We start from the raw sequence: 21,513 nt of genomic DNA, 5'->3' as shown, positions 1-21,513 counted from the left end.
AGTTAATTACTTCCAACTTTATCTTTCTTGTCAACACTTCTTGACAAATTGGCCATTATCTTTTTATTCTACAACAATGAGCACTGCTCCTTTTCTGGTGAAGCCTGGAGGTTTTTCCCTCCCCCTTTCTGCTTCCTCCTATCCAGAGTGAAATGAAGAGCTCAGAGAGAGACCATTAAAAAGAAGAAGCTGTCAGGAAAAAGACAGGGAAAAGGGACAGAATGGGGAGGAGGCTGATACACTGAACCCAAAGCTAATTTCCATCTACCTTGACTCAAAGCAGAGTGGATATTTTGGGTAAAATCCTGACTTCTTGGCTTCTGAATGCTCAAGAGCTCTGACTCAATCTATTAAGTGGATGAAGTTGGGAAACAAAAAATAAATGAGCTGGCACCTAGTGATCTGGCGGCTCTAAACTCTCCACACTGAATTGTATAAGCAGATGTGAACTGGCCTTCTACTCCATTAGGAAGATGGGCCACATTGCCGGAATACCAATGTCCACTCTGGGACCAGGGGAAAGAAGAAATACGCCGACCTGCTTGGTAAAGAAAATACGCGGATGAGAACCAGGACACACTGTAATTGGATTACCAAGATTCACAGCCAGTGAAATGTCCAAGAGAATCTGGGGAGGCCAGTGGTGTCACCACTCCTACATGCCACCCTCACTGGGACGGACCTAGCACCTCCTGTATCTCCTCAGGCCTGAGATGCAGGATGCTGCACACAGTGTGAGCACCAAATTGCCAGCAGTGTGTCTTCTCCGAACCCCTTCATAAAGTCAGAAGTGGGGCTGGCACCCCACATGGGTGCTGGTTCGAGTCCCGGCTGTTCCACTTCCAATCCAGCTCTCTGCTATGGCCTGGGAAAGCAGTGGAGGATGGCCCAAGTCCTTGAGTCCCTGCATCCATGTGGGAGACCTGGAAGAAACTCCTGGCTCTTGGCTTCGGATCAGTGTAGCTCTGGCTGTTGTGGCCATCTGGGGCATGCACCAGCGGATGGAAGACCTCTCTCTCTCTTTCTCTCTCTCTGCCTCTCCTTCTCTCTCTGTGTGTAACTCTTTCAAGTAAATAAATAAATCTTAAAAAAAAAAAAGTCAGAAGCAGTTTCTCTACCTCCTCCTACCAGCAGTCCTGTCTCAAGATGAGCTGGATGCTGGCAAAGACAGGTTTCCTATGAAATACAGCGAGCACTCCCTGCAGAAGGGCCACAGAAGACCCTCGGTGCTTTTGGTCAGCTGTGGCAGAAACCCTGCAGCTCTCCTCTCAGGGCTCCTCATCGATGGCCCACTGCCTGCAAGGAAACACCGTCCTTGGGGTTTGCACAGCGCTCTGTGAAGGCAGGTGCTGCACAGCGAACCTAGGGAAAGCCAGCAGTCACGATAAGTACACTCCACTGGTTCCCATGAGATGTGCCCGCCTGGGCAGGGCAGAATCTACAAGGGCATTTAAGAAAATGATGGGCTGCAACCTGAGCCAGAGCTTTTGCTACACAATGGTTCCCTGTTCTCCTATCCTGGCGCATGGAGCTCTTCAACAAAAGCAGATTCTGGGGCCGGCACTGTGACGCAGAAGGTTAAGCCTCCGCCTGTAGCGCCAACATCCCATGTGGGCCCCGGCTTGAGTGCCAGTGGATCCACTTCTGATGCAGCTCCCTACTAATGTGCCGGGAAAGCAGTTGAGGAGAGCCCAACCACTTGGGACCCTACTCTTGGCTTAAGCCTAGCACAGCCCCAGCTGTTGTGGCCATTTGGGAATAGAACCAGCAAACGGAAGATTCTCTATCTCTGCCTTTCAAATAAATAAATAAATCTCTAAAAAACAATAATAATAATAATAAAAAGCACAGATTCCTAGAGACAAAAGGGCACTTTTGAGGTCGGCATGAGCCCAGAGGCTGTGGATGTGTTCTGGGAGCAAATCCTCACCCTCTCTGGCCTGGGTGCTTTTTCCTCCAGAGGTGCTGGAAAAGAGCAGGCCTGTGTATCTCTCCTGGAAGCCAGGAAAGATCTGTAAAAGCAGGCCTCACACTTCCAAGCAGCACACTATGACTCCATGTGCTTGCAACCTGGACAGAGTGGGCTCTGTCTGCCCACCTCGCCCCTCGCCTGTTGACTGTAAAACCCAGTCACCCTTGCCATTCATCGGCTGCTCAGCCACAACTGGCACAAACCCCCCAACATTCTTCAAGAATGACGGGTCTGTTTTCCAGTTTGTGGTGCCCAAGTCAGGGCGGTAGCAATCCAGGCTCAAGAGGAGCCCTGTGGCTCACGGGGCAGCTTGGGGCATGGACCTCGGATCTTGCCTGCAACCTCTGACGGGGTCTTGTCTCTCTTGAGATCGTAACGTAACGGGCATTTGCTTCCCCTCTGGGGACAGGCGAGATTCATTAGGTTCCTGTACAGAACGTGAGGAACACAACTGTCAGAGGTGAGGCTTTTCTTACAGGGACTTGTCACTTCCTTTGCTCTGTCCCAGCTGCTACATGCGACCCGAGAGGCCACCTACACAGGCTTTTGGAATAAACAGGAGGGAGATAAAACACTGCGAATGCTCTGCAGGCTGCCTGCTGGCCTCCATAAGTAAAGAAACAGAGTGAGACGCTAGCTGGTGGTCTTCCAGGGATAGGAAGTGACTTTACAGGGCCAGCGCTGTGGCACAGCCAGTAAAGCCACTGCCTGCAGTGCCAGCATCCCATGTGGGCGCCGGTTTGAGTCCCAGCTGCTCCACTTCCAATCCAGCTCTCTGCTATGGCCTGGGAAAGCAGTGGAGGATGGCCCAAGTGCTTGGACCCCTGCACCCACATGGGAGACCGGGAGGAAGCTCCTGGCTCCTGGTAGCTGTTGCCATGATTTGGGGAGAGGACCAGTAGAGGGAAGATCAATCTCTCTGTCTATAACTCTGCCTTCAAATAATCTTTAAAAAGGTCTTACATTTACTAACAAGAATGAAGCTAAAGCTGGAAGACATGAAGATAAGTGAAATGTATCAGGCAAAGACAAAAACTGCATAGTCTCCTGGTCAAAGGATACCCGATTCCAGCTAGGTGGGAGAAACAGGTTTAAGAGATCTATTGTACAGCAATGACAACATTTAATAATATATTGTATTCTTGAAAATCAATTAAAAATATAAACCATTATAAAACAAAGAATGTTTTAGCAATTTTCAACCCTTCACTATATTTAACCCTGGTAAAAATCCTGGGAGGTGGCCGGCGCCGCGGCTCACTAGGCTAATCCTCCGCCTAGCGGCGCCGGCACACCGGGTTCTAGTCCCGGTCGGGGCGCTGGATTCTGTCCCGGTTGCCCCTCTTTCAGGCCAGCCCTCTGCTGTGGCCAGGGAGTGCAGTGGAGGATGGCCCAGGTGCTTGGGCCCTGCACCCCATGGGAGACCAGGAAAAGCACCTGGCTCCTGGCTCCTGCCATCGGATCAGCGCGGTGCGCCGGCCGCAGCGCGCCAGCCGCGGCAGCCATTGGAGGGTGAACCAATGGCAAAGGAAGACCTTTCTCTCTGTCTCTCTCTCTCACTGTCCACTCTGCCTGTCAAAAAAAAAAAAAAAAAAAAAAAAATCCTGGGAGGTGAGTAGTTCTGATTTTTATCTCCATTTCAGATGGGTAAACTCAGCAAAGTAATTTGGCCATGGTCACATTCCGTTAGGGAGGGATGAGAAGCCAGACCCAAGTGCTCAAGTGCTTCTCACACTGCCTCCCGAATCCTGAAGCCAGCGAGTCTGTCAGGCTATTTCATATGAATACACTACAATTTTAAGAAATTCTAAGTTACACACTTCCAGTTAAAAATCTTGCTTGGCAATTCAAAAACCCACTTCCTGGTAGGACTCGGGTAAACAAAGTAACAAGAAGCCAAAGCTCCTTGGATTCCTTCCACAGCCCCTGTTCCCAGAGTGGTGGCCACACCACTCCCCAGGACGTCTGAGGTCCTCAGGCCTGGCTCCCCTCTACCCTCCCTCCGCAGCTCTTGCTTCTGACCCTCAGGCCATGTCTGTGACACAGCCACACCTCTGCTCGGAGGCATCTCCCATTCCTGGCCGAACTTCCCTCTGGAGGCTTTGCGGAGCGTCTGTGGGTTGGGCACTCCTCCTGCTCTGTGTCCTCCATGCTTGCTCATCACACTGCCCTAGAATTCAGCTGTCAGTCTCCGCAGCTGGACTGGGAGACACCCGAGGCTGGGGTGGCGTTATGCTGTCTCCTGCAACTTGAACAGTGGCAGGTCCAGGACATGGGCTTTGGCAAAAGTGGACAATTCAAAAGCACAGGGAATATAAGGAAATACCCTCCGTGATGGGCTTGGGCTTCCAGCTGTGTGAGGGAAAGGTCAGAGGGTCAGCAGCACGGCAGGCTGTGCCACTGGCTTAGCTGTGCTCAAAACAAGGGCTGATCTTCCCTTCTCTAACAGATGCACAATCTAGGGACGGAACAGAGTTGTGGGTGCTGTGGAAAACGCCCTTAATTAGCTATTGTTTCTCAACATTTAGGGGATTTGTTGACATTTGGGTAGCTGAGGCAACTTAGACAAATCTTCGAATAAGAAAAGCTTCTGTCTCCAAGTTATGCCTTATGTTAGAAATCAGTTTCCAGAAAATAAATGTCAGACACCAGGCACTCTTACTAAAAACTAAATGCCTTCAATCCAAACTTATAAACCCCCTTCTACTTCCCCTAAAAATGACTGCTACACAGGTAGCAAATACGAATGACTGACTCATTTTCTTCCCAGATATGAAAACTGATTCACAACATCTTCTTGTTTGCCCAAGAGAAGCAGTTACTGGGAAGACTAAACAAACAGTTGCCTGGAGCCCAGCGAGCTCTGCGGTTCCTTTATGCTGAGACAGAGATCTTCTACCTGCGGTTCACTCCCAAAATGTCCACAACAGCCAGGAGCCAGGAACTCAGGAACTCAACTCTGGCCCCCACACGGATGACAGGGGTCCAAGTACCTGCGCCATCTTAGACTGCCTTCCTGGGCACTTTAGCAGAAAACAGAATCAGAAGAAGAGAGCCCTCTAATACAGGATGCAGGCATTGCGAGCGGTGGCTCAACCCACTGAGCCACAACGTGGGTCCCTCCTCCGTGTTTTCTCTGCTGCATCATCACACCTCCATCACATGTGTGACTGCACAGCTCATAGCACTGTGGCACACAGTTGAGCTCAGTGCCATGCAACTGCCAGGAAAACCTTGAAGATCCCCAGTTTAGCCAACAACTATAGCTTAGGCTCTCCCTAGTGAAATGAACTGCACGGAGCTAAGGCTGTGGTGTCCCCTGGCCTAGACATCTACAGAAAGAAAAGTGGGGCTGGGCACGGTGTCAACCCTCAGCAGAATCTTCTGGGCAAAATGGTAAGTTTCTGTGGGTGCCAGCCACATCTCACCCCTCAGCAGACAAGGCAGCAGAGGACGTGAGAAAGCACCCGCTCCTCCCGAGCCCTACTGCCTTCCAGTGTAGAGGGAAGAACTGCTGGGGGCTCCAGCTGCCCGACCAGGAGGGGCTCCGAGCAGCCTGGCGCCCTGGCTGAGCTCATGGAAGCCAAGCAGAGCTGTCAGGTGTCAGGCTCGCCTGAGAAGGACCCACAACGAACACCAACAGGGTACGCAACTGCTCCGGTGGCTCCAGACCGTGGAGACGGCAATCGTGGACCGAGGTGCTGTTTTAAGGACAGAGGGACCTTTGCATAAGGTCTCGCTGCAAAGCTTATTCTGAGGATGTTTGCTGAAGTGCCATGTTTCTTACACGGAACAGAGCAGTGCTCCATGTGCAGTACACAAAACATTACAGCAGCTGTGTGTTTGGGTACAAGGTCATCCACAGACAGAGGGAGAACCACACTGCGCAGACTGACTAGGTGATGAGGGTTCTTTTTTCTATACTTTCACATACTTTCCAAGTTCTGCGTTCTGGGCCAGGATGGGCCTGTTTCCCGTCCTGCCCAGGGACTGACAGAAGTGTGAGTGACCGATCCCAGAGCCCGGCTCGGCCCTGCTGCCTTTCCATCTCTGCTGTAATCTCCTGACACCTCATTGCAAAATGTCAAGTGTGAGCACTGACACTGGCTTACTCTTTGCTGAAGGAGAAAGTATGTATATATAAAAAAAGACAACTGCACAAATCCTGTGGATACAAAGTCTTTTTTTTCTTTCTAAGAGAGTTACTCTATCCTTCTATTTCTAGAACTTTTCTAAGTTGAGAATTCTCAAATGTGAGAGTTCGCTCCAGGTGGAACAAAGGTTTGGTGGACACTGAACGAAGATCAGAGAGGAGTGAGCAGCCCAGCTAAAAGCACCGTCCGCAGGGTGCCAAGGTACGGCAGCACGAGCCACGTTCCCAGTCCTGGGTGAGAAGTGTCCTACTCCCAGCTCCCGCTCGCCCTCAGCCTGTGGTTATGTAACCTTTAGACAGGAATCTGGAAATTCCTCCGACCCTGCCCTGCCCCTGATAGAGCGGAGCCAGTGGCTGGCAGGGGCAGAATCTAATAGGCCAAACTAGAACCACACACATTCAGTCCTCTCGTCTCAGCCCTGAGGACTACAGGCAAGGAAAGACAGACTCGCCCTGTCTCCCTCCTCCCCTCCTCTGGCCTAAGTTTACGCTGACTTCACCGACCAGGCACCTGACCCTCCCAGATGAGCTGGGAGGGGCTAAAGCCCATGCATGGCCATGGTGGGGTGGAGGTGCAGGCAGCAAACAGTATTTAAGACGCGGGCTTTCTGAGCATTCAGACTCGAGGAGGAAAGCTGTGGGCTCTCCGTGAAGCTCCACTTTCAGAACCTCAAGCTTTGAGAAAGGCTAAGAACGAGCAGAGAAAGCAAGACACCAGCAAGTGGTGAGGCCACCCGCGGGGAGCCACCAGGCCTGCTGCAGCTCCGCAGACCTCAGCGGGGGCTCCCCAGACTCCCCGAGCGAAGAGCCTTCCTCACCCACACCCAGGGAAGATGCCGAAAAAGACTCTCTCAGCCGTGACCTGGCTCTGCGTCCTCATTGTGGCCTTCGTCAGCCACCCAGTGTGGCTGCAGAAGCCCCCTAAGCGTAAGACACCCGCACAGCCCAAAGTGCCCGCCTGCTGCGAGGAGGTGCAGGAGCTCAAGGCCCAGGTGGCCAACCTGAGCAGGGTGCTGAGCGAGCTGGGCAGGAAGCAGGAGAAGGACTGGGTGAGCGTGGTCATGCAGGTGATGGAGCTGGAGAGCAGCGGCAAGCGCATGGAGTCCCGGCTCACAGAGGCCGAGAGCAAGTACTCCGAGATGAACAACCAGATCGACATCATGCAGCTGCAGGCGGCGCAGACCCTCACGCAGACCTCGGCAGGTAAGGCCGCCCGCCGCTCCAGGCGTGCCGGGGTACACTTCCCCTTCAGCCACGGCTTTCTCAGAGCGTCTCCTTATGCTGTACACTTACCCAGTGCCTCCACGGCTTTCTTCCAGACACCCAATGTTTCTGCAGCTTAACCCCCTTGGAGCACTGGGTGACACATGCTTTGACCAGAGGCACTCAGGGAGTCTCAGGCTCAGGGTTCAAGTCCTCCTGGTGGTGCGGCTGTGCCACTTCCTTGTCCTGAGCTGGCAGGCTGCACCCTCAGTCCCAGGGAAGCGGGATCAGACAGCGCACGGCAACACCTGTGCTTGTGCAAGGCAGGCTTCGCCAAGAAAGCTCTGTGATGTCCCCGAGCCTAGCGGAATTCTGTGTCCTTTCTGCAAACCTAACTCTTCTCACCGGCTTGGAATTCAGTGCGCAGGCTTTTCCGTAGCCGCCTGGTGAGTCCCTGTGCGCTCACAAAAGCACAGCTCCTTAACGTTCCTCAGTTCTGATATTTCTATTTTTTCCCCCATGGACTCAAATAAAACTCTAAATGTAAGCAATAAGAAAATGTAATGTTGAATTACAGGTTTTTGACAGCCCTAAAACAAGAAACATTTAATGTTTGCTTTTTGCAAAGTAACTTTCAGTTACTGGTTAGCATGGCTTAGATGAGCCAACGTGAATTTGTCTTTCAGAGATCATTTTTGTTTTCCGAAATCACCAGGAAAATGTTAGCTACAAAGCACATATCTTACAGTTATGTCATTTCTTGATGATATAAAAATGGTCTCATTATCCATCAAGAACAGACACAATTACCTTCTGACAAGCAAGTAACTGGTTACCCTCCATTCAAATGCAGAGAAAGTTTTAATATAAATCTAAAAATTCTGATTTCTAAACCGTGTATAAATCCCGTTCCGAAGTACAGGCTTCGGACCCTCAATCTGGGACTGGGCGGCTTTTCTTGCACTATTTTCCAGAGTCCTGATTTGGTCTGTGAGATGAGATCAGACATGCGGAAGGCCAGGTCAGACTCAGGAATCTGACAGGTCCACCTGCTGCTCCTCCAATCAGGCAACCTTCTCCCCACCCAGGAGCTTCCTGCGGTCCACATAGCCCGGGCAGGCCTTGGGAACACTGCTCAGCGTTCTCTGTGGCACCTCTATGCTCTAACAAGTGGTGGTCCTCCAGAGAAAGCTGTAAGCTGGTGCTTCCACCTATGCTAGGAAGTGAAGAAACCCGAGGGCTGAGGCAAGTGTCCCCTCCCCGCCCCCCAGCATGCTCTGTGAGGAACCAAGGCCCCGCACACATCCGTCACCCTTGCACTCTTCTCTAAGGCCTCAGAGCAGGGGTCACAGACCCAGAAGGCAGCAACCTCTCCCGGACTGCAGGAGCCTGGCTCTCTGAATCCGATCGGGACAGCCTGTCTCTTCCACAGGCTCTCTGCTGTCCGCATTGCCCCACAGTGAGAACCAGCCTGTCCCATGCTCTCCTTTCTGTTTTAATAAAACCTCTGGGGGCAGGCCTCGAAGTGCTCCTCAGACTGCTTGCATTTTCATTTGCGGATGGCACAGTGAGGGTGCGAGGGGAAAGACAACGCTGTGAAACCCGTCTCCCTCAATTAGGCTCCCAGCAGGCAGGAGCCACTGCTTCTGAAAAACAACAAAACCAGACCCAGGCGCTGTGACTTCTGCTGTCAGAGAGGTGGCCGTACCAGAAGGCCGACTGACCCTACAAGACCGTCTTGGGAGGTGGCCCCCAGACACTGTCACCTTCTAGAGTCCGTGACCTGCAACCACAGCAGGACAATCTATTTCAGAGCTCGGTGGTCCCACAGACACTGTTGGGGGAAGGGCTCCCCACGCCTACCCCACCCCTAGTGAAGCTCAGGCAGCGCCTCCTCGTCTCCCGACGCCCACCTCTCCAGCCCCACACTTCCTGGGAGTGAGGCCCACGGGAACCTGTGGTGGAAACGCGGCCTCACGTCCAGGCCTAGCAGGGACACTGCACCTGCCCATCCTTTCACAGATGCCATCTACGACTGCTCGTCCCTCTACCAGAAGAACTACCGTATCTCTGGGGTGTACCGGCTGCCTTCCAATGACTTCCTGGGCAGCCCAGAGCTGGAGGTGAGTCACTGCTGCCCACTGCCCGCTTCTACCCTCTGTCCCCCAGCCCTCAAAAGTGAGCAACAACAGGGCGAGTATGGCCTACAAAGGGTTACTCTAAACAGAGAAGCAAACACGCAGAACACCAGAGAGCACCCCAAACTCCATTTCTGGGTACCCCCACCCAAATCTAGGCATCTGTTTGGCCCCTTCAATCCTTATCAATCAGACGCCAAATCTTCACATACAGATTAGATTACATACCTCTTATAACCACCACATAATTAGTTCAAATCTCTTGCCATGTCCTAGAGCAAATATTCTTTGGGGGACGAGAAAGGAGAACATGAAGGCAGCACGTGGGTAGGACCCAGAGTTCTGCCTTCGAGCTGTGAACTCACTCACCCCAACCTTCACCTGGGTAATTATTCCTTAGCAAGCTGTCACCTGGCCCAGCAACCAACACCGGGCAGCACCCTGAGCCAGTGGACCGTGGGTGGGTGTGTATCCACTGGCTCTGCTGGGACAGGAGAAAGGCGGGGGAACCTGTCCTCACGCTGCTGCTTGTCTGTGCCTGTGAGTGCCTGAGTGAGCACGCTCTCTGCTCCAGGTGTTCTGTGACATGGAGACCAAAGGCGGAGGCTGGACTGTCATCCAGAGACGAAAGAGTGGCCTGGTCTCCTTCTACCGGGACTGGAAGCAGTACAAGCAAGGTTTTGGCAGCATCCGTGGAGACTTCTGGCTGGGAAATGAACACATCCACCGGCTCTCCAGACAGCCAACCAGGCTCCGCGTGGAGATGGAGGTGAGCCCGAGGCCTGGGGCCCTGGGACTGACCCAGAGCTGCCACACACCAGAGTGCACTGCCCTGGGCACCATCCCTCGTCTCTGTCACTACAGACTGCAGGTTACTATGATTCCCCTGCAGGTGACAGTACAGTTGAACAACAACAGTTCCTATCTTGTTTTTTCACCAAAGCGGGGCTGCAGATGGCACAGAGGTAAACTGACCCAGGCCAAAGCAGAGCAGGTCCAACAGTGAGCTGGGCCGAAACCCAGTGTCTCTGCTCCGCCTGGGGCACGAGTTCCTCCAGATGCAAGCCTTACTGGCCCTGGCTAGAAAGCCTTGTAGGTCTCCAAGCACTCACGGCACCTTCACATTACTCTTAGGACTTCTCCGAAGCACACATCTATCCACTCCTCTTCCAGACGGGAAGGGGAAAGAAACACAGAAAGAGATTCATCAAGGCCAAATGGTGTCTGGAGAGAAGTTTAAGTAGGACTCCTTTTCCTGGCTCCTGGGTTAGCCTGGTAAACCAGAGGTAAACAAGGAATGAAGTCTGAGTAGACTGAAGCTACACAAAGATGCTTGGCTGTGGGGCTGCAGAGACGAGGCACAGGGACAGTAGCAAACACAGCCTCCTACAGTTTCCCGAAGGCTCTGTTCTCCCAACAGGACTGGGAGGGCACCGTGCGCTATGCAGAGTACAGTCACTTTGTCCTGAGCAATGAACTCAACAGCTACCGCCTCTTCCTGGGCAACTACAGTGGCAACGCCGGCAACGATGCCCTCTACTACCACAACAACACAGCCTTCAGCACCAAGGACAAGGACAACGACAACTGCTTGGACAAGTGCGCACAGCTCCGCAAAGGTGAGCTCTGGGGAGAGGGTGGATTCCCAACGGTACAGTGCTCTGGCACTGGCACCCTGACTTCTTTCTCCCTGCTCAAGAAAATTACCAGTACCTGATGGAGAGCCCGCCCCTTGTTTCCGAGGGGAGGGTGCCCTCAGCTGGCGAGCACTGATCTGTCTCTCGTGCCAGGTGGATACTGGTACAACTGCTGCACAGACTCCAACCTCAACGGGGTTTACTACCGCCTGGGAGAGCACGACAAGCACCTGGACGGCATCACCTGGTACGGCTGGCACGGCGCCAACTACTCCCTCAAGCGGGTGGAGATGAAAATCCGCCCGGAAGACTTCAAGCCCTGAACGCAGGCTGCCGTGAGCAGGGTTTCAGGAACAGGCGCGTGGAGGCTGGGCGAGGGGGAGGACAGGAGGGAGTGTGGCGAGGGCGGGGGCTTCTCATCTCCCACGGCAGAGGGGTCTCTGAGGAGCACAACACAGTTCTATGCACACGCATGTGAGGGTGCACACATGAAGCACCCCTCCCCCCCGCCACGGTCCTACCAGTACTTCTCAAGGGGCTGAACTGAGTGGGCTCGCTCTGCCTGGGAGACAGCAGCTTGTCTCTTCCATGTGGTGGTCTGTGGGAAAAAGTTGTCAGAGTGCTTTGTCCATTTTCTCTAAGGCTTAGGTTATGTAAGAGCGAATCCCAATTCCTTTGCTAAAAAGGACTGTATTTTCACTCTCAGAGGAGAGGCTTTGAGTGTTAGAGACAAGAGTGGAAGAGGGTGGTGGAGGAGGCAAGTTTCTACTTCTAAATCGCATGGAATGACCTCCAGTCCACACGTCTTCATAGTTAAACGGAACGAAATGCCCCCCAGTCCAGCGGGGGATGAGCTGCCCCAGGCAGCACTACCTTGGAGGAGACTCCAGGACTCTGGGCCCTGCGATCAGACTCTTGGCTCCGCCCCTGCTCACCTCTGTCTGGGTACAGGACCAAAAGGGACCAAGGGCATCTGGTGGAGGCAGGGAGCACCAGTGGGAGGGGACAGCCTTCATGGTCGCCTGCCCAAAACTGCCTTCAACTACTCACGGTCAATTTAGATATATCTATTTGTATTTACTTTGTAAGAAATGTTGTCTATAGAAAAAGGTCTGAAAAATGAAGATTATTGATAGTGCTTTGGTAAATAATTCATGCTGTATATAAGTATCTTGCTTTGTAAAAATAAAATATTCTAGTTTGTGTTTTAAACAAAGCTTCTTTCTTTCCTTTCACAATAAACCCTTTTAAAACCTGAGCACTTTCCCTCTCCATTCTTATATTATCACTTAGAACAAGATACAAGTCTAAGCAAAAAAAAAAAAAAAAAAAAAATCTGAGGGTGAGCAGTGAGAGACCCAGTCTTGGGCCGGAGGAGGAAGTCAGAGAAGGCGAGGGAGAGAGGAGGGGTGGGATCCCGGGCGACCTCACTCACCCCATGGAGGCCACCACCACCATTTGGTGTCAAAATACTTGGCAAATGCAGATATGGGGACACGGAGAGGGAAAACGTCCTGGAGTCAGTGCAAGGCGGCCAGTCAGTGTTCTCTGCTGTTCCTACGGCCTTCACTAATGGGAAACTATTTCATCTTAAAAACAAGAACCTTGGTGCCGTTCAGAGAGACCAAGTGGGCGGACAACTTCGCTGGCAGAGGGCTCCCCGCGGACAGCCACACAATGTCCCCAGCAGCAGGAGGGTCGCAGGCGCTCAGCACCGTCCCAGCAGGAAAAACCAATAAACACAGGGGCTGGGCTGAGTGAGGAGAGCAAGACGCCCACAGCAAAAGCAGTCATTTTCTCCCTCATTTCCTATATGCCCTGCAACTAAAAAACCCAGGGCTTTTCATTTTAAGTCAGCCTCTGGGGTTTCCTCCCCGCTCTGGGGGAAACTTCTGAGAGGGGAGCAGAGGGCCGAGGGAGAGTGGCTGCAGAGGACGCAGGGGCACCCCCACCCGCTGCAGCGGCGGGGAGGGTTCCCGCAGTCGGCTCTCTGCATCCACTGCACCTGCACCTGCAGGTTCAGCCCATCACGGATGGAACATCGTGAACTCGGGAGAAGCTGCCTCTATCGTCATTATTCCCTGAACAATGCAGTGCAGCCATTATTCAGGTAGCATCTGCACTGTGTTAGGCATCACAAGTCGTCTAGAGATGATACGAAGGGATGATGACACCTACGTTTCTACAGCACCGCTCTGGCGCACTTGATGAGATACCAAGGATTCAGAGACGACAGCAGAGCACGCTCTGTGACCTGAAAGCAGACAGGATCACCAGGAACCAAAAGGAGAGCTCAGTGTTGCTCCTGAAGGTAAAGTTCGGTTCTCATCAGAGCCTTTAAAATATGCAGAGAAGGAGGTGAAAAAACACAGCGCAGTGCAGAAGACACATCCACTGGGGCCAGTGCTGTGGCGTAGCGGGTAAAGCCGCGGCCTGCAGTGCTGGCACCCCATATGGGCGCCGGTTCTAGTCCTGGCTGCTCCACTTCCGATCCAGCTCTCGGCTATGACCTGGGAAAGCAGTGGAAGATGGCCCAAGTCCTTGGGCCCCTGTACCCGAATGGAAAACCCAGAGGAAGCTCCTGGTTCAGATCGGCTCAGCTCTGGTCATTGCGGCCAGTTGGGGAGTGAATCAGCGAATTGAAGACCTCTTTCTCTGCCTCACCTTCTCTCTGTGTAAATCGACTTTCAAATAAATAAATAAATAAATCTTAAAAAAAAAAAAAAAAAAGACATATCCACTAAGTCAGCGAGTTAGCACACTAAGTCAGCGAGTTAGCACAGGCACCTTTTTAAAAAAAAAAAAAAAAAAAAGATTTATTTATTCGGGGCTGGCGCTGTGGCTCAGCGAGTTAACGCCCTGGCCTGAAGTGCTGGCATCCCATATGGGCACCAGTTCTAGTCCTGGCTGCTCCTCTTCCAATCCAGCTCTCTGCTGTGGCCTGGGAGAGCAGTAGAAGATGACCCAAGTCCTTGAGCAACCTGCACCCGCGTGTGAGACCTGGAAGAAGCTCCTGGCTTCTGGCTTCGGATCGGCGCAGCTCCAGCTGTTGCAGCCATCTGGGGAGTGAACCAGTGGATGAAAGATCTCTTTCTCTCTCTGCCTCTCCTCTCTCTGCATAACTCTGACTTTTGAATAAATAAATAAATAAATCTTTAAAAAAGAGATTTATTTATTTATTTGAAAGGCAGAGTTATATAAAGTGTGGGAGAGAGAGAGGTTTTCCACTTGCAGGTTCACTCCCTAAATGGCTACGATGGCTGGAGCTAGGCTGTTCCAGGAGCTTCTGCCCAGTCTCCCACATGGATGCAGGGCCCCAGCACTTGGGCCATCCTCTGCTGCTTTCCCAGGTGCAATAGCAGGGAGCTGGATGGAAAGTGGAGCAGCTGGGATTTGAACTGGCACCCATACACAAGATGCCGACGCTGCAGGCAGAAGATTTACCTGCCACGCCACAGCGCTGGTCCCTGGCCTATTTTTATTTATTTTTAAAATGTATTTGAAAGGCAGAGATAGATAGATATACCATTCACTGATTCACTCCCCCAAAATGCCTATAATAGCAGAAGCTGGGCCAGGCTGAGGCTGGGAGCTTAATTCAGGTCTTCTCTGTGGGTAACAGGGATGCAAGTCCTTGAGCCATCATCACCTGCTGCCTCCCGGGTTCGTATTCGCAGGCAGCTGGAATGGGAGTGGAGTCTGATCTCAAATTCAGGTGTTCTCATGTGGGCTGGGCAGTGAAAGCTTCCAGCTCTTTTCTGCATAGGGTAGAGGAAGACAGACAGGCCAGCAGACCCCACTCTCATGTTCTAGTCAACCAAGTAAAAGACCCACAAGTTGTCTACGTGAGTGTGTTTCCTAAAATCAACTACCCTTTAATTCCACTGTTTACCTAAGAAGTAATCACACTTACTGATGCACGTGGGCTTTGAGGGGGTGGACGTAGTTTATACCAACTCAACGGTAACCCCTGATCTGGGGATTACACATGGGATTTAATCACTCCTGGGGCAAAGGTAAAAAGTCAATAGAAAGACTTAATAGACTGAACCGGCTGCAAGAGAACAATACTGTCGGTAGAGCACAGCTTTTTAAAACAAAACATAGGAAACATTCGCACGACGATGTTTCTTTGTAGGTTTCCCACTGTTTCAAGAAGCACGTAAGGCAGTTGGCTAAAATGCAGTCAGCCTCCATATCTGGATCTGTGGAGTCAATCAGGGAGTAAAAATATTCTAAAACAAACTGCATCTGTACTGAACATGTCATTATTCCCTAAACAAAATGGTATAGCAACTATTTACACAGCACTTACATTGTATTAGGTACTACAGCAACGTAGAGATGATTTAAAATAAACAAGACCACGCACAGGTCTATGCCAACACTGCGCCCTTGTACAGAAGGGACCTGGACATCTACAGAGTTTGGTGGAACCAATGCCCCGCAAACATAGGGGACAACTGTGTATTATCATAATCCCTAAAAAAGTAAACAGATCGGTGAAGGGTAAATAAGAATAGGAAAAATAAATGGGGGGTGGTTATAACTCAAAGCAGGTAAGATGTATGAAACTTGTTGAGGAGGGCCAGGAATGCAGCTGCAAGCTTTCTCACTGCCATTGTGAGGAAGAGAATTCAAGCTATTATGAAACAGCAACATCCCCAAGAATGGACCAAACCACCAGGGACACGTCAACGGTGGTCTGACCTGGGAGGGTTTCCAGGTGGCTCCTCTAACAGCAATTTGCTCCAGAGTATTTTTAAAACTTCCAGGGGGCGGTGCTGTGGTGTAGCAAGCAAATCCACAGACTATGAAGCCAGTATCCCATATAGGTGCTGGTTCGAGTCCTGGCTGCTCCACTTCTGATCCGGCTCCCTGCTCATGCACCTGGGAAGGCAGAGGATGATGGGCCCCTACGCCCACGTGGGAGACCAGGAAGAAGCTTCTGGCTCCTGCCTGCAGAAGGGCCCCGTGCCAGTCCATTTGGGGAGTGAACCAGTGGATGGAAGATCTCTCTCTCTGTAACTCCTTCAAATAAGTAACTAAATATTAAAAACAAACACACACACACAAAACCTTTCTACAGGGGCTGCTGCTGTGGCGTAGCAGATTAAACAGCTGCTTTCGACGCCAGCATCCCACATCAGAGCAGCAGGTCACGCTCTGGCTCCTCCACTTCAATCCAGCTCATCTGGGAGAGCAGTGGATGACAGCCCAAGTGCTTGGGCCCCTGTCACCCACGTGGGAGACCCGATGGAGTTCCAGCCTAGCGTTTTGGCCTGGCCCAGCCAATGTGGCCATATGGGGCATGAAACAGCTAATGGAAAATCACTCTCTGTTGCTCTGTCTTCAAATAAATGAATATATAAATCTTAAAAAACAAAAAAGACAACCTTTCTGCAGTAAAGATGATAGTGTAACACTACAGTGGCACTCAGGAGAAGCATTTTACAAAATCACAAGTAAAAAGCTGCAACTGAAGAAAAAAAAAAGGAAAAGTATGGCGAAGACACACGGCCAGCGGAGGGAAACGTGGATACACCGCAAGGGCTCTGAGCACCAGCCTCTCCCGGAACCCACTCGGGGAAACGCCAACATCAACCCACAGGGGATTCCGAGGATTTCTTTTCAATTATACTGGCTTAGGAAACTAAATGAGGGGCCGCGCTGTGGTGCAGTGGGTTAAAGCCCTGGCCCGAACCACCGGCATCCCATACGGGCTGCCTGTCCTGGCTGCTCCTCTTCCGATCCAGCTCTCCGCTACGGCCTGGGAAAGCAGTGGAGAATGGACCCAGTGCTTGGGCCCCTGCACCCGTGTGGGAGACCCGGAAGAGGCTCCTGGCTCTTGAGTTCCGATCAGCTCAGCTCCGGCCATTGCGGCCATCTGGGGAGTGAACCAACAGATGGAAGACCTCTCTCTCTCTCTCTCTCCGGCTCTACCTCTCTCTGTAACTCTTTCAAATAAATAAAATAAATCTTTTTTTAAAAAAAGAAACTAAATGAACTTCTTGAACACTTTTCCAAGACTCTGACTGTACTTTCTCTTCTACATCTTCATTACTTGGGGACCGGCGTCGTAGCTTAGCCAGTTAAGCTGCCGCCTGCAGCACAAGCATCCCAAATGAGCACTAGTTCAAGTCCTGGCTGCTCCACTTCCCATTCAGCTCTCTGCCAAAGCACTTGGGAAAGCAGCAGAGGATGGCCCAAGTGCTTGGGCCTTTGCATCCACGTGGGAGACCCGAAGGAAGCTCCTGGCTTCAGATCGGCCCAGCTCTGGCCATTGAGGCCATTTGGGCAGTGAACCAGCGGATGGAAGACCTTCTCTGTCTCTGCCTCTCTCCGTAACTCTGCTTTTCAAATAAATAAATTTTTTTTTTTTAAATCTGCATTACCTATGATTGTCTCAAATATGGGGAAACAAAATCAATGGTGGATTATAGGAAGTCCCAGATAGGTCTCAAGTGGAAACAGGTTAGCAAGGAAATTAATGTGTAAAATTTGTTATCTGACACTCATTACCAGTTCTTCCACTGGCTACCAAATGAATCTATGTCACTAAAGTCAGAGATGAGAGGAAGAAATGCACACTTTCATGTAGGTCCTGTGCCTAATTTGAAACAGAAGCAAGCCTCAGGATGGCATATTTATAATTGCTCCCAAATGATATTTTTATTTTATTTTATTTGAAAGGCAGACAGACAGATCTCTCCACTGGTTCACTCCCTAAACGTCCACAATAGTTGGGCTGAGTCAAGTTGAAGCTAGGAGCCAGGAATTTAAGCTGGGTCTCCCACATGGGCGGCGGGAGCCAACTACTGGAGCCATCACCTGCTGCCTCCCAGGGTGAACAGGAAGCTGCCATCAGGAGCAGAGTCAAGACTCAAATCCAGGCATTCCAATACAGGATGTGGGGGTTCCCAAGCAGAGTCTTAACCACCATGCTAAATGCCCTCCTACTACGGTATTTTAGAAATTAACATTTCTTGGGGGTGATGCTGTGGCCTAGCAGGTTAAGCTGACACCCGCAGCGCTGGCATCCCATACGGGCTCCAGTTCAAGTCCCAGCTGCTCCACTTCCAATCCAGCTCCCTGCTAATGTGCCTGGGAAAACAGTGGAAGACGGCCTAAGTGCTTGGTCCCCTGCACCCACGTGGGACTCCTGGATGAAGCTCCTGGATCCTTGCTTCGGTCTGGTCCAGCTTTGGCCGTTTTGGCCCTTTGGGGAGTGACCCAGCAGACAGAAGACTTTCTCTCTGCCTCTGCGTCTCCCTCTCTGTAACTCTGCCTTTCAAGTAAATGAATGAATCTTTTTTAAAAAAGAAAGAAATCAATATTTTTCTCAAAGTTCAACTTATTCAGGCTACAGCATGATTCTGTTTCTACCTCTTGGGTCACTTTAAAGCATTGAAAGGAATGCATTTTAGCATCTGCTTAAAGGCGGAGCTAGTAGAGAACCTGGCAATCTGATTCTCTTCTCACATGAAGGAATCCCACACAGCAGGCTCTATCAGCTACAACAGAGGGACTTACTGGCTGGGTAATTCTTCCAAAATTATCTGCAGTGCAACAACCAACCAGGCTAGCACGTTCATGAAGATAATTAGATCTCAGAATTAATAATCTCTGACAGTCATTAGAAGAGAAGCGAACAGCAATTTCATAACAGCAGAACATTTGCTAAATAACTAATTTTTCCCATATCTAAACCATCTTAGGAGAATATTCATAGGAAAGGAGGAAGACCCCAACACCAGCAGATTCAGTTGATAAAACCCTACCCTGCCTTGGAAGCCCAGGAACCAGCGAATCCTAGCCTGGCCCAGAAAGCACAATCCAATGCAGACACACCATCTATCTTTCCTATGCTAAGGCCCTAAAATTGCTTCCGGACTAATTTCTTCAGGCAAGCACAGGCTAGCAAATTCCAGGAGTCTAGGTAGTAGGGTCGACAGAAGTGACAATTAGGACTAGACGACTGGGGAGAACCATCTGCAAGCACACGCCACTTAAGAACACGCTGGCCAGGCCTGGCGGCAGATTCACAGCAGGCAGCGGGAGAGCTCACCGTGGAAGGACAGCAGTTACGAAGGGTTCATGGCCTACCTGATGAGAGACTCCAAAATGGCGGGGGTGGGGCCCTTCTGGAACTCCAGCTCCTTGTAGTGCAGGGCTTTGGCATACGCTCGGCACTTGGCAGCTCTCTCGCCCAGCAGAACAATCCCATTGTCATCTCTCAGTGGCAGGGGGCCCTAGAGGAACGCAGACCACACAACAGAGCAGAGTGGCAGACGGGGCACAAACAGGACAGGGCTGCATGGACGCGCCTCCCCTCCCCCCAGCTGGCTCCTGTCCAGCTCCACCTGGACGATGGGCCGAAGTCTCACCTTATCACTATGCTCCATGAACTCAGCCAAGTTCAAGAGTGTCTGTGTGACTTCAGCGATGTCCTGTGAGGTAAGGGCCAGCTCGATGCTTCTGATGAGTTCGTCCTGCTGGTCTTCATTCAGTTCTGACCAGCAGGACACAAAAGCAGCATTGAAGAGGTCCCTGAAGGCAAGGGGAGAGGAGAAAGACACTGCAAACGGCTCTCACACCACTGCGTGGTGCCACAGAGTCATACCCATCCAGCAGCACTTCCTAGAAATGCTCTCTATCTTGCCAGAATAATATGGCAGCCATTGGTCATTAAGCATTTCAACCGAGGCAAGTATGACTCAGGAAGTGAGTTTTTTTTTTTTTTTTTTTTTTTTTTAAGATTTATTTTATCTCTTTGAAAGAGTTACAAAGAGAGGTAGAGACAGAGAGAGAAGTCTTCCATCTGCTGGTTCACTCCCCAAAAGGCCTCAATGGCTGGAGTTGAGCCAGTTCTCTGTGTCTCCCACACGGGTGCAGGGACCCAAGGACTTGGGCCATCTCTGCTGCTTTTCCAGGCACATCAGCAGGGAGCTGGATGGGAAGTAGAGCACCTGGGACTTGCACCGGCACCCATATGGGATGCCAGCACTGCAGGCCGGGCCTTAAACCTGCTGTGCCACCGCGCCAGCCCCAGGAAGTGAATTTTACACTTAACTTCAGTGACCACTGTATCTTAAGGAACAGGTGTAGACACTGTGACATACAGGGGACCACACACGGGCGGGAGAAGCAGAGCCAAGTGAACTTGTCTCCACGGGCATACTTCCAGGCAGGTTTCACACTTCTCCCCAGTGCAGGGGCCGACACACGCATCTACTCTGTGTGTTTCCCACAGCTCCTCAGAGGTCACGGGGCAGAGAGGTGCAGCAGAGGTCACGGGGCAGAGAGGTGCAGCAGAGGTCACGGGGCAGAGAGGTGCAGCAGGAAGTCTGCACATCGGGAGCAGGGCATCTCACTAAAGTACTGAAAGCACTTGCAGGGCGGCTGTCGGCTTCACGGTGACGGTGCCGCTGGAGACAGCGGTCCCACACCGGAGCGCCCGGGTCACCGGGTCCCACACCAGAGCGCCCGGGTCACCGGGTCCCACACCGGAGTGCCCGGGTCACTGGGTCCCACACCAGAGCGCCCAGGTCACCGGGTCCCACACCAGAGTGCCCGGGTCACCGGGTCCCACACCGGGGTGCCGGGGTTCTATTCCCAGACCCAGCTTCTGACTCCAGCTTCCTGCCAGTGTGGACCCTGGGAGTCCACAGGTGCTGGCTCAAGAGACTGGTTCCCTGCCACCCACACGGGACACGCGGTTGTGTTCCATCTCGGGTCCCGGCCACACCCCGGTTGTTGTGGGCATTTGGAGTGAACCAGCAGAAGGCAACTCTGTCTACATCGCTCAAAAAAAAATTCTTACACATTTATAAAATAAAGTGGAAAGGAATGAGGAACCAAAAAAATGGCATCGAAACAACAGTCTTAGAGACCAACTCTACTCCTGCTAAACGCACACAGCAAACCGGCTGTGCTGGTAGAAGTGAAACCAGAGCACTGTATTTTTATATTTTGCCAATGAGAAGAGCTGCTTGTTAACTAAATCACCATTTTATGTTTCATTACAAAGAGTAAATATAGAAAAATCTGAAAAACAGAGAAAAGGATAAAGAGAAAATAATCACTTCTCACCTTACTATTAAAGATAAATAGCCACTGCTGTAACTTTCTAGTCTTTATCTATGCACATATTTCCTAAAAGCTGAAATCACATATTTACTCCTTCTGTTTTGTTCACTTCCATTATGAGTCCATCACAGGCATCACGCATTTTATTAAGCACATCTTTAATGGCCTGTTAAGAGACTGACTCTTTAGAATGACACTTCTATGACAGAGTCTCACTTCCACAGATGGCTCCAACAGCACCACCTGTTCCATACGCTCTTCAGCTCCCGCTTCGCTCCTTTGAGCCTGAGGGGCCCTGTGACTGCCTTGAACGAGACAATG

The 21,513-nt window shown here is 51.4% G+C and overlaps 2 protein-coding genes across 3 annotated transcripts in view; one reads left to right on the top strand and one right to left on the bottom strand.

Moving 5' to 3' along the window:
- The window catches only part of MTOR (mechanistic target of rapamycin kinase), a 133,721-nt gene that overhangs the window by 61,071 nt on the left and 51,137 nt on the right, over positions 1-21,513 (bottom strand). For both annotated transcript variants that reach the window (XM_008251668.4, XM_002723353.5), the window contains exons 27-28: positions 19,491-19,653; positions 19,210-19,355 (exon numbers count right to left, since the gene is read on the bottom strand). In XM_008251668.4, coding sequence (XP_008249890.1) covers positions 19,210-19,355; positions 19,491-19,653 — 309 coding nt within the window. The remainder of the gene's footprint in view (positions 1-19,209; positions 19,356-19,490; positions 19,654-21,513) is intronic.
- Positions 6,547-12,361, top strand: ANGPTL7 (angiopoietin like 7). The gene is made up of 5 exons (XM_002723351.5): positions 6,547-7,328; positions 9,351-9,451; positions 10,041-10,235; positions 10,887-11,085; positions 11,257-12,361. The coding sequence occupies exons 1-5, from the start codon at positions 6,959-6,961 to the stop codon at positions 11,424-11,426; spliced, it is 1,035 nt and encodes a 344-aa protein (XP_002723397.1). The 5' UTR covers positions 6,547-6,958; the 3' UTR covers positions 11,427-12,361.

The sequence above is a fragment of the Oryctolagus cuniculus genome, chromosome 7 (assembly GCF_964237555.1).
Source record: "Oryctolagus cuniculus chromosome 7, mOryCun1.1, whole genome shotgun sequence".
In the NCBI taxonomy this organism is placed as follows: Eukaryota; Metazoa; Chordata; class Mammalia; order Lagomorpha; family Leporidae; genus Oryctolagus; species Oryctolagus cuniculus.
The sequence above is the reverse complement of the archived record's forward strand: the minus strand, read 5'-3'. Positions and strand labels throughout refer to the sequence as shown.